The sequence below is a fragment of the Dendroctonus ponderosae genome, unplaced genomic scaffold (genome assembly GCF_020466585.1).
Source record: "Dendroctonus ponderosae isolate FM_Combo_2020 unplaced genomic scaffold, Dpon_F_20191213v2 Dpon_F_20191213_2, whole genome shotgun sequence".
Lineage (NCBI taxonomy): Eukaryota > Metazoa > Arthropoda > Insecta > Coleoptera > Curculionidae > Dendroctonus > Dendroctonus ponderosae.
The window spans coordinates 15,740,552-15,753,966 of record NW_026018165.1 but is presented as its reverse complement, the minus strand read 5'-3'; the positions used below and the strand labels follow the sequence as shown (position 1 = coordinate 15,753,966).

Here is a 13,415-nt window from a genome sequence, read left to right as displayed (position 1 = left end):
CACCGTGCTTCCTCTTAGCAGACTGCAGTAGGATATTTCACCTTTGATGATCACAAAACTGGTTCTAATAAGGTGTAAACTCGAACGCCATATAAAATTCGAAATTCTATATCCACTTGGAGAAATTAGTTTTTTTTATTGATTTAAATGATGGCAGATTAATGCTGTACATTTATCATCGGTTGTTTCTTGGCGTCGATAACTTGTAGTTTTGATCGCGATTTTAGATTAGATCTTTGGTGTTTATCCGACTATATAATTTTCTACCTTACTCATTTTTTATTTGGTTATCGTATCCTTAAAGGTACGGTTTAGGTGGTGCGACTGGCGACTCGCGGATGATCGCAAATTACTCCTTTAATGGTCTTTAATTTTCTAAAATAACAGATAGTTAAAAAAAGTGTGATATGATGGGGCTGTTGACGAACTGTGGTTGTTTTTTAAGTTAATGAACATATTTTTTAACTATCTGTTATTTTAGAAAAACTGATGATGGTGGAAAAATACATCGAAACGTATTTTGATTGATAAATAGAAACAATAAATGACTAAAACCCAGGAATGAATTTGATTTGGAAGTAAAAGAAAACCCATCAATTTTCTTATATTAGTAGCAGACCGGAACCATACGCATGACAATTTAATTAAAGAGGCCTGAAAATATCCATCGATTTATGATTACGAAGATGAAAATTAAAAACTTTTTGCAGTAAAAGAAAATCGATGGAGAAAAATAGCCCCATCAATGAGAAAAAGTGGCAGGTAAATTTTGTTCTTTCTTGTAAACTCTCTTCATAACTTACTTGTCAAAGATTTTACTTTCATCGTTTCGGGTATAAATAAAATACATACATTTTTTGTTTTGTTGTTTTTTCAAAAAACAGGAAGAATTCGAAGAGGGACTTCAGGAAAAATTGTAACTTTTATTAGTTTTACATTCCAAAATTCGTCAACTGATTGAATTGAATCGGTAATTTAATTATGGACGGTATTGAGTTTCAAAAAGGTAATTACATTTTCTTTACATTCGAAAAGGTCATTGATAATTCGCAAGGCTAAATACGTTAGAGTTCATTTTGAACGGTCAGTCTATTTATCGGCCTAGTCATTTTGTTTTCAGTAAGCTTTATAATAGTTTGTAGTGACATAATTTGATCACTATTTCGCTTTACGCAAAAATCGCTAAATACTGGATTTGCAAGATGTCTTCACTAAGATAATAAGATGTGAAGTAGTGATATTCATAATGCTGCGATTAATCACGATGATAAAATCGATTTAAAGATCTACCATTTAATTATTAATAATTCACCGAGCTTTCTCCCCTTACATTTATGGTAAATCATAACATTAAACGGGAAAATCCTAACGTCTGCTCATAAATTCAATGTGGTTGCCATATAAATTTGAGCTAACATTGTCATGCAAGAATATTTCAAAATTTGTGAAACAGCAGAAGAAGCAAAGAGGAGAAAGATATAGTTTCACGTTACCCTCACAAAACCATATTTAGCTTGACCCTCAAATAATCTATACAGGGGATTAAAAATTGACGTCATTCCTCTGGGGGTGTTGTCAGGGAGTGTTTTGGGAGTACAGGAAAAATAGTAAAAAAATAATCCGTATTAAAAACTGAGATATTTGCAAAAAAAAGATGTTCATCAGGACGGCAACAATGTTTTTAAATCGGTCATCGGTAAGCACCAAACTGAGAAAGTGAAAGTGGCAACTAAATAGTTCCAGGTTAGGATAACGTTGTCACTTTGTCGTCAGTGCTGCCAACCTTTTTGGGGCAAAAGAGTGATATATGACGCCAATTTTGAATCACCCTGTTTATATTGTATTTTTCTAGCTGATAATTCCATAAGTACTTAAACAAGTGTGACGTTCGTTACGACGAATTGATAGTATTTCAAATTGTGAATAGGTGAATTACAGCAGCGGCTTTAGATGTAACAACTACCTGTTAACATGTCCCAGATACTACAAGAGCAGGTTTAAAAAATGTCGTTCAAGCATTTTTTTTGGTCGTTCAGAACCTATTCAAGAAAAATATATAACTGTTACTAATACATTGTTGGTATAAAGGGAAAAACTGCGCTTTGTTACACTCTATTCTGCAAGTTTGGTCTTGTTGGTCCTTTTGCGGAAAGCTCGGCAGATCTTTAGAGTGCATTTCCTGCGGTTGGTTATTGCTGCATAATGATCTCACCCTGCCTGTGAAATCATTAGAAATACATTTTAATGACGTGGCTTTAATACTACAGCTTCCGAGTATTGTTGATGTTCAATATTTCCCAGGATTTATTCGTTTATCTTAAAACCTTCTAGTTAGTTACGTTGCGTTGATGATATTCTGCTGTTATATTAGGAAACTGATTATACGAGAATGTATAAGCGAATAGCGGCACAAGTTTCCATACTAAATGTATATATTTTTGCAGGTTTCGTTTTATGGGTACAACCCTCTGGATAATTTCCATCCTGTCGATCACAAATCTCACAGGAGGCAATTCAACATTGATTGAGAAAAATTTCGATTTGACTTCATACTTGCGGCCTCTACCTGAAGATTTACGGACGAAGGTGAGATTGGCTTTAAATGCAGAGAAAGGAAATCTACCAACGATCCAAGAATGTGAACAATCTGATGACTCGGTACCATGTCCACCAAGCAAGTTCAGGTCTACCAATGGAGAGTGTAATAATGTGAGACATCCCAGTTGGGGTACTCGTGGAGCTCCATTCCTGAGACTTGTAGATGCGGAATATGCCGATAGTGAGTACTTTTTTTGAGTTCTTATACGTTCATTTTTCATTTAGCGTACGCTGGCTATAAAATGTTCGCAGTTCCGCTTCACTGTTAGCTTCATAGCCTAGGTCAAGGACAGACAAGCAAAGTTTTTCATAATTTCCGTACATTTCTACCAGTTAATCCGTAACAATTAATTAAGTAATGAACAAATGGTTATGTCGATGAAGACTTGAGCAAGTCTATTGTAATTAGTATTCATTAAGAAGCAGCGTGTTATTGTCTGCTTACCGACCTTGCTACCAGGATTTTGTGAAGATAGATGATTGACCTGTTTGTTTTTTGCATTTTCGCAGTATTGTATCCTCCTCACATGAACAAATATCCGGAATGGAAATTTTAATGTACTGCTTGAGAGTGTAGCGTTCGGTAATGGGAATGTTTACTTGGATAAATTCTCAAGTTTGGTAATACATTTGATAATCAGTTCACCACCAATCGTAAATTACGCTTTTCAAGGGCAACAATTTAAATATACGGTCACTTGTAGAATTCAAAACTCATAAAAATATGAATGACCGTAAATTATTTTATAAGTCAACCGAAGCGGAATTTTAAATGTTTTTATTATAATTAGTCTAAACAAGTATGGTATTTCGATGAAAACTATTTTTGGGTTCTTAAACAGGTTTTGGAGTACCAAAAAAATATTGTCACCCAGGAAGAAACGTTAAGTCGCGTCTACCTCAGCTCCGCCACACATTTTTTTTATATACATATTTCCAGACTTTGTTAGAAATACTGTTAATTTAATATATTGAGTGATTCAGCAGGGGTGAAGTTTGATTTCCATCCAAAGTATGCACATTTATAATACACTTGGTACTACTAATTTTTATGTTATGTAGGAAAATTTATAAGTTTTGAAAAAACCTCATTTGTCTAATTGTCATGTCAAATCATGACACTACAAATCTGAACTCTACCTCTGTCCTCACGCGAAACCTTACACAAGTTAGAGCATATAATCGCGCGCGTATATATAAGCCCTGTATAAGCGACCCATATTTTATGAGGATTTTGTCCCTTAACAAAACAAACTCAACTGACTCAAACTGACTAGTCAGATTCGTGCTCCCTTGCTCTGATTGGTGCTGGCTGATCTTTGCACCGACGAGAGAGGGGGCGTGGCCTAGGCCATCTACTGACGTAGGCCGCCAGCGGTTTACGTCACGGCTGACATTATCAAGATTAAAGGTCGAGTCAAACGGGTTTTTTTGGCTTCCCTTCAGGTAAAACTTTTTTTAATTAATTTCGCTTCATCCACAAAATTATGTTCCGAGTTTTTATCATTTCAATCACATATATACTTCAATAACTCTTTTATAATAGAATATTTAAGTACTGTTAGAAAAAATATGTACTTAACACATCTACTAAATAAGAATATGTCTTAAACAGATTTCTACTATTTAGAGACTGTTTAATATTTTCAATATATTCAAATGTGGTTTTAGTAGTTTATTCGCGTAGCCTTTGAATGTAAATTTTTATGCGATCTTATCAGAAAAAGAAGTCACAAAAAGAGGTGAACACCTGTGATATTCGACCGTTCATGCAGGTCATCGATGGGGCCGCCAATCACAATCAATTTACCTCGATCAAAATTATTTAAATATGTTGGTGTAAACATTTTCGAGGCAATAAACTTTTGTTCGCAAAACTAAGTTTTCTCTAAAATATTGTTTTTAGTTTATTTCCAACAAGTATTTCCGATAACGTAAAGTCCTAAAACTCTGCTTTGCACGTTTGACCATTCACACAGGCGTATTTTATTACTTGTTCAGGGTTAAAAAATATGTAAAAATCTACAAATGTACCATTTTCACAAATACATTCTGAGGCAGCCCATCTGTACTAAATCATATGTTTGTATTGCCTCTATTAACTCATTGCCCCACTGTTAAAAGCCGCATTGCAATTGACCTAATTGACAGATGGTTTAAGAGTAATCTTAAAACATTCGTATGTTAAAATTTAAGTTAATTAGACCATTCGTCATTATACTGGCTATAGAGAGAACATATATACGAGTCCGTAATGATTTAGTACAAGCAATTCCATGTTGCTACTTCCAAGTTAAAGGATACAAATTTTAGCTAGATTATTTTCTTCGCGAAAACATTACTATTGCACAATGAACATTATACAGTTGGCTGCCTAAAGAATACGTTTTAAGATTTCTTCGTGTTTACCTTGACGAAGCTCACGTGCTACATTGATCTATAATTTTCAGGAGATTATTCCCCAGATGTTTTTCTAAAGGTCAATTTATTTATTGTTGACGATCTGGTAGTCCGCTGCTGTGGTATTTTGAAGTAAATGGAAATAGTGCATTCGTAGTGTAATTAATAGCAAACTTGCTTTAAATTCACGAATACTGAAATGGTTGAAAACTGTTTTTAATTTTCACTCAAAGATAGACACATTAGAAACCGGTGGCAAATACTAAAGTACGGAAGTAAAAACACAGTAAGTGAAATGTATAAAAAACTTATTTGAAAAATTACCTGTTTAACAAGTATATTTATAAAGAACGAAATGTTAAATTAGGCAACACCGTCCCTTTACTACCCGGATCCAGAGATTCTCTATCATTAACAATCGGAAAATACCTGCTTTATATGTAAATGACCCGAAGCTAATAGATGAAACGACAAGTAATTTGTAAAATGCCCAGATCATGTTATTTGGCTATAGTGATCAATTTGTATGTTTTACAATTTGTTATTTTGTCAATCAAATTCACGGGGCAATAATTTGAATATCTCAATTAATTACATTGCTAGAACCCATTATGTTTTGGTCTCCCACAATCACACACGTAAACAGTGTAGGATTTCAATATCTTTGCACGAGTGGAGGCATGTTCGAATTCATATTGTGAAATATTTTAAGCACAACAAATTTATTCAATTCAAAACATTGTTGCCATTCTTCTAATCTAGTTTTTTGCAAATATTCCAGTTTTTAATATTTTTTCCTATTTTTCCCCCAGACAACACCTCCAGAAGAATGACGCCAATTTTGAATCACCCTGTATAGTGCGCGTGTGTATTTTGGAATCAATTCAGTAAATTAAAGACCGATTTTTTTTCGGAAATATGCTCGGACACTTTGATTAATATTTTCAATTGCGCTCTTTTTGATGTAAAATTTTTTTTTACAGCGTGATCCAAATTTTAAATATGTCCTATTTTTTATGACGCTTTATTCTTAAAGGGTATTTGTGTATGGTTGAGGCCGATTCATCTTTTGAAAACGTTCTTTTTGGGTATTTTGCGTCAAAAATTTTATGCGCCAAAGTATTTTCCAAAAGTTCTGCCGGAGTTTTCCGGGGAGTTTTATTAGATATTTTAAAAATGCTTCTTACTCCACCCATGGGAAGTGGGCTGATAGGAGTCATTTTCGCATCATTGGATGGATAACTTCTTTGAATTTATCACCAGCGTTCTTTTATCTTATTTCGCTCTAAAGCATATAAAATTCTCTAAATTCTGACATAAAAATGTAATAAATAGATTAATTAATACGTAAATAAATTTTCCTTTCCCAAGAAAAAATGATGCAATGCTTGTGTACTACGAAGACAAAAAAGTATGCATTTATAGCAACGCCCCCTGTACAAAATAATGCACTTTCCCATTGCTATGATTTTATATTTTAATATCAATCAATTGTATTCGCCGCAAACAACTTAACATTATCATTTTGATTTCAGGAAAATCTCAGCCGAGAAGCTCATCAACAACAAAGTCGCTTCCCAATCCTCTAGATGTTTCCGCCACTCTTCAGTCTATTCCCGTTCAATCGCACGAATCAGTTACTGCTCTGCTTGGAGCATGGAGCGAGCTTCTTTTGCACGATTTGGCTATGACGGGCAACCTAAAGAGTGAGGATTGCTGTGCGGATAACGAGATTCATCAAGAATGTTATGGACATCTCGGAAACGGGCAATGTAAGGAATATATGAGGACTTTGCCGTCTATGGATGTTGATAGTTGCAATTTCAGTAAGTAACGTAAAATATTGAAATGTTGAGGACGCACTCACAAGAGTAAAGGCTCGAAAATCAAATTGTCCAGACCTCAAAACAAACTCCTTTCAATCCCTGCAAATGTGACGTCACGCAAAGTAGGCCAGCGCTCGACATAACCCGGGTATACATGGATCAACTGTTCGAATATCAAGATTTTATACCCAAATAATCTTTTCAAGAATTTACATGCTTTCTACAATGTTTGGTTTAACTGACTAACTTTTCCGTTAAGTAACGTCGTTCACTAGCCACAAACGTTTTAACTTCAGTTACAACTTAACAGTTCATGTTTTAGAAACAAGAAAAAATAGGTTTCGAGTGAATTCAAAGTTTGAAGACCTACATGTGCATGACCAAATCGACCTACCTTTTCAATAGCCTTTATTACTTAACTCGTACGTACAGCAATAAAGCTCATTAAAAATCCGTTCGATTGGACCATGTATTGGCAGTTTGAAATCACTCGAATCGTCTTGAAAACTACGTAGTTTCAAGAAAAGTTTCACCGAATGTCGCAAAGTTTCGAAAAGAATTCGACCTGTTTTTGAATGTTCCCAGTATCACTCCTAGCAAAGTTTTCTAAATGTGTTGCCTCTGATTTAATAACCTTGTGAGATTTATACTGGGCTGCTAAACTGTAAACTGGGTAACACTGTGTTGAGTTGCGCTATTGAGTTGTTGCCGCTCTCTGAGTTAACGAGTCATAACTCATCGGTTAATGATTTACAAGTCATTTAAAAAAACCTAAAAAAAACGCGTTTTTTCTGTTTAGAGACAGTGTTGTTTAGAAATATTAACTTAAAAGTGAAGAAACCCCAGTTTTCAAAAGTTTTCCAAATAAATGATTATACACTTTCGCTTTTTTAATTCAGGGATTTTTTTTGAAAAAGGCCCAGAAATTATTATTAGTGTTTTGTCCATAATTGGAAGCTGCAAAAAGTTTTTCAAAAATATTTGCTAAGCCATTAAGGAGCTTAATTTACAAAGCTGTTCAGGAGCCGAGTGTTCCAATAAAATGTATCTTATAATTTTTCACAGAAAATATCCGAAGATTGTCAGTATTTCCAGTAAAACTAAAAAATAATGTGATTTTTGCGTACAAATAATTGCTTAGTAAAAACTTTGTTAAAACTGGAATGACCTGAAAATTTAAATAAACTTAAAAAATCGTGTTGGCGAAGTTTTTGTTAACTTTTGCTTTCTGGCCGTTTCTTCAAGAGATCCTAAATTACTTTCGGTAAAAAACTGAATAACATTATTTGGTTTTTGTCCCAAATTCGAAGCTGAGATGGGTTTTCTAAAGTTTCCTGTAAACCGATGAATGAGGCGAATTTTCTAGCAAAATTAATTTTGAAATTTTTGTTTGAAAAGACCCCATTATTGTGAGACAAGAAGAAAATCRTCAGAAAATAATGTTTTTTTGTGTTTTCGATTGAAAACTTTTTTTGTCATCGGTTTTGTAGAAAACTTAATGGTTTTCGGGGAATAACGGGAGGRAAAAAAAGGTTTTGTAAAATTTTWACAAAGCTATAAATTTATCTTTTCGAACTTCAAATTTATATTTTTCGCGTAAAATACCTCCAGATCGTCGGTATTTTAAAGTGAAACTCTGCAAAATAGAGCGTTTTTGAGTAGAAAGCAAAACAAAAAAATTCAGGGAAAACTGAAAAACCACATTTTTTCAACAAACTCTACAGTCTTGAGAGGTACGGAAGCGACCAGATTTCCTAATAATGTGTTGTAAACTTTCGCTTATTCTGTTCGTTTTTTGATAGAAAATTATTTGATTTTTGTTACAAATTCGAACCTGGTAAGTTTCAAAACTTTTTACAAAGCGACGAAATTTATTTCATAATTTTTCGCGGAAAATACCTTAAGATTGTCAGCATTTTTAAGTGAAACTTTAGACAATTGAGCATTTAGAAGAAGTAACTTGGCTAAAGCTGGAAAATTCTGAAATTTTGAAGAAATTTTTGAAATATTATTAATAAATGGCCCTTCAAATAAATCTAAAAACAATTTTAAAATGTCAATCTTTATTGCCTGCAATTAATAACAACCCTAATCAATCACTAACAAAAAGCAACAGTCGCCACCTACTGTATAAATGTACTTGGCCTACTTACAATGCGAATCAGACCTAGTGACGTCAGTACTCTTGGGTTTTCTTCCTTTCGGTGATATCGCTCGTACACGCTCTAGCAAATTTTCTTTATAAACCCGAAATACTTTGATCTTTGATATCATATTCGACTGGAACTGGAATCAAAATTGATGACAAGAGAACCAAAGAAATAAAATGTCTAAAGTTTTTAAGGTTTTCTCAAGTACATTTAACATAGCTTGATTTTGTCACCTAATTTTTCAGAGTATCGCAATCAGATGAATCTAGCGTCCTGCTTCTTAGACGGCTCAGCCGTGTATGGCAATACGGATACCGAATTACAAGTTCTTCGGACATACGATAATGGCTTGGTAAACATATCAGCTTGCTTTCCTTGCCAAACAAATGCGCTTTATTCGGCAATTCTAAGAGAGCATAACCGAATTGCGATAAATTTAGCAATGCTGAATAAACATTGGAATGATGAGGACATATTTTTGGAAAGCCGCAGGATTGTCATTTCCGAAGTTCAACATATCACCTACAATGAATTTTTGCCTATTGTTTTAGGACAAGTAAGTGAAGCTGACATTAGTTGCAATTTGCATCGAGTGAACTTTTTTAGGAATCAATAGTGAACTCGGACCTTAGCTTGAGACCACATGGTCGGTTTTCAAAATATTCCAGTTCAAGAAGAGCCGGAATATTTAATGAAGTTGCGTTAACAGCACTTCCAGCTCTTCTGTCTATGTTGCCCAGCAGCTTGGTAAGTACGACTACCTATTAGGTGTAAGTTTCTCAGCAGATGCTGAAAGCTTAGACAATCGTTGAAACGTGAAGCGGCAATGGGACTAATGGTTAGCATTTTACAGAATAATAAAACCGCTGAAACGTTCGCTGAAATGATTGATATTCTCATCACCGAACCAGCTCAGAATCCCAGCATGCATATATCAGTGCCATTACGAAAAGACTGGGATACTTCAGGGTTGTTCGTACACATGGGTAGAGATCATGGCATTCCTGGCTACATTACAGTGTTGGAGTTCTGCAGCAATAAAACGTTCTCCAAGTATCCGAAATTTGACGACTTGAAATCGTATGGCATCAAACCTGAATACGTAAAAGCCTTGCGCTATTTATACAATAAAACTGAGCATATTGATCTACTCCCAGGAGTTTTACTAGAGACGCCCCTTCCTGGGTCTATAGTCGGCAGAACGCTCAATTGTTTATTAACACGTCAGTTTGTTCTTCTTAAAAAAAGTGATCGGTTCTGGTATGAAAACGATTTGCCTCCCAGTTCACTCACAACGGCTCAACTGAAAGAAATTAAAAAGATTACATTGGCAGGCTTATTGTGTATCAACACAGATGATTTGGGCAAAATACAACCAAAAGCGTTTGTTGTGGAAGATCAGTTTCTAAATGAAAGGATTTTATGTGATCAATATGCGTTGCCCCAATTGGCTGAATGGGCCGAAATGGACCCAAAAGTGGACGTCAGTGAAGAACTGTTGATGCATGCTCTAGCTAAAGCTGAGCAGAAAGTTTTGCAAAGGAAAAAGATGGAATACCAAGTTTGGAGCACAGGTAAATATTGACCTATTTGAAAATAGACCACAATTTCTATGTCTATTTCTATTGCAGTCGGTGGAGTTGATCCTAAGTCATCTCATGGGATAGCTGCATCATTTAGCAAAGCCAATAAGCAAGCTTTGAAAATCGCAAACACTTCACTGCTGCTAGAATTTGCATCAAACGAAATTTTGAATTCACTATCGTAAGTAATGTTTCCCTTAAAATGAATATTTAATCGTTCTGAGCAATAAAAGTTGATATAATAAACATAAATGAAAATAACGTTTTAGCAATCAATTTATTGACTGATTGAACAAAGTGCAATCAGGCAAAATATATATTTTTAACCAGTTTGTTTTTATCTCTGCATTGAAGTATTTTAAATTTGGTACTTGAAATAATCATTTCAATTCATAGTTGACCAGAAGCGCTGCTTAAGTATGTTTTGTAAAATAATATCAAATATAGAATTCCATGTTTTACCCGTACTTATATCCTAAAGAATTTTGCTTTATTCAACTCAGTTCAAAGGCAATCAGATTCCAATATGCACCGGAATAAAAAATATATTTCTCCGGATCTGTTAATGGATTCAATATTGAAAAATTGTAAAATGACGTACACTCGAATAATAAAAAACTATTCCTTCAAATCTTCACAATCGCCTTAAATCCTGAATTTTGCGAGCAACTGCATATTCCTCATTAAAAAAAGTCCAACTTCAAAAGGAAAGCCAGTAGAAACTTTGAAAGATTGTGATTATGCAGGAGACTTTTTCTAATTTAAATAAAATTTTGGGGTAAACTTGCATCTAAATTTCTGATATTCAAATTTTGTGCGGCACTTTTTACGACAAATACATCAGAGTTTATTCACGCACGTTGTTATAACTGAATCGAGTTACCAATTCTCTATCCAGTAATATAGACACAAACTCCGTGGCCCAAATGGCTTTTCAGCAACGTCAAAAAAGGTGGCGACAAGTTTTTATCGTTTTCGCAATTAAAAAAAAATCAGGCAAACCAAAAACTCTTGACTTTTTTACATAAAACTGGAACCCATACGATGTACATACCCATATGATGATACCCAGCTGATTTATAGATTAGAGATCATTCTTACAGCTTTTTGTAAGCGGGCGCCCTATCCTCCATTTGCTACCCATTAATCTTCAAGAAGTTCACTATACTTTCACAAACTACCGCACTTGGCATAAGGGCCATAACTATTCTAAATTTCCCATCTAAGAATGCGAATATTGACTAATTTCGTCCCATGTCGGTAGCAAAAAAGACACCGAACTACAGAATAAACATGATTATTTAATCATTTAATTATTCGCTTTTCAATAAATCATGATTGACTTGGCAGTTCGTTTTCAGTTTGTTTATTGTTAGAATGGCAAAATTTCCAAAGGCAAATTACACGTTCCAACTTACCGGAATTGAACAACTTAACGAAAAACGCTCCAAGCGCCGGATTTTTAAAATTTAATTTTAAATTAGAGCCATTTAAATTTGTCTTAATTTCATTCAGCTGCAGTAATTAAGGCACATCGCCAAAACTGAAATTAATAACGCAATTAATCTTTTTTTTCTAAAAATATTGACTAAACAAAAAAACCGCGAAGAAGTCACTTAAAAATTAAACTGTTTAACCAAGAAACCAACAAAATTTAAACTAATTAAAAACGTCTTTGAAAGTTCTGATTTCAAGACTTATTTCTCCACAAGCGCAATTCAAGGTGCGGTGCAGTGAGGAGCGATAAATTATAATTCACCAACCCACCGAACGGTATCAACGCAAAAGCGCAACTCCTCAACACAGTGTTGCCCAGGCCTAGTTTCTAAGTCTTCGTAAAGTAAAAAAGTCATAAAAAAAGGTATCATCGACATGTCGGAACCAGCCATTGGCACTTTTCTCAGTCGATTTCTGTGTCTCAAAATTCTCCATGAATCATCAGTTTGTACGAGGTCTCCATCCCACAAAAAAACATGTTGTTGTAACGCAGTTTTTGAAAAGATTTGGCTTCATCGTAAGAAGCCAGCCGTTGAAAATGTTCCATCACACCATCCAGAAAGCCCATCGTAACTCGTTAATCGTATCGAATGAACTAAATGATGAAACTGTTGGTAAGGCCAATTTTCGATTGTAGCAGTTTGATAAGGTATAATCTAGCGCCTTCGCAGATAAACCGCGAGAAAAAAATCCGATTTTTCATATAGCTACTGGCTGAATGGTTAACATTTTTTCGCATCGGATGTTTCAACACCAATCAGTTTTGAAATGCAATTTTTTGCTATCTTAATTGCAATAAACAATACAAGCAATTGGTCCAACCGAAACTATTTTATTTTCTATAATAAGTGGATCAATAACTCCGGAAATAAACAATTGATTTTGTGCACAAACCTAATGATTACAGGCTAAGGGAAAGGTGCTGTAATTTCTGCCGATGGTGCCAAGGACATCGATCTGGTCTTATTGTCAGATTAGAAGAGAATGCGAAATGTAACACGACCGTACTAATTTATGCAGAAAAACATTTTGTATCACATTATCTACTCTCGAAATGATTGCTAGCAAAATCTATCAACATTTCCAGATGATCATTATTTTAATGACTACGGGGGTTTAACGTACAGTAAAGTCCGCTTATAATGAACCCGGTTGTAGCGAACTTTCGGTTAAAACAAACTTTTCTCCTTTAATTGAAACGTCGTCCATAAAGGCCAACGCATTTTTTTACTGGTTATAACGAACTTCCGGATATAACGATCACTTTTTAGGTTAGTTGTATATACACTTTCCGTTTATAACGAATTTCCACGCTCAGCAACACCAATCCTGCGGAGTTGTTTATATTAGTGAGAGCGAGA

General features: G+C 34.6%; 1 protein-coding gene across 1 annotated transcript in view; it reads left to right on the top strand.

The window, feature by feature from the left end:
- LOC109542188 overlaps positions 1-13,415 on the top strand; it is a gene marked incomplete at its 3' end in the record, with an annotated part of 41,635 nt that overhangs the window by 18,162 nt on the left and 10,058 nt on the right. The window contains 6 exon segments of the mRNA XM_048663625.1: positions 2,445-2,779; positions 6,534-6,824; positions 9,220-9,530; positions 9,581-9,721; positions 9,828-10,548; positions 10,606-10,738. Coding sequence (XP_048519582.1) covers positions 2,445-2,779; positions 6,534-6,824; positions 9,220-9,530; positions 9,581-9,721; positions 9,828-10,548; positions 10,606-10,738 — 1,932 coding nt within the window.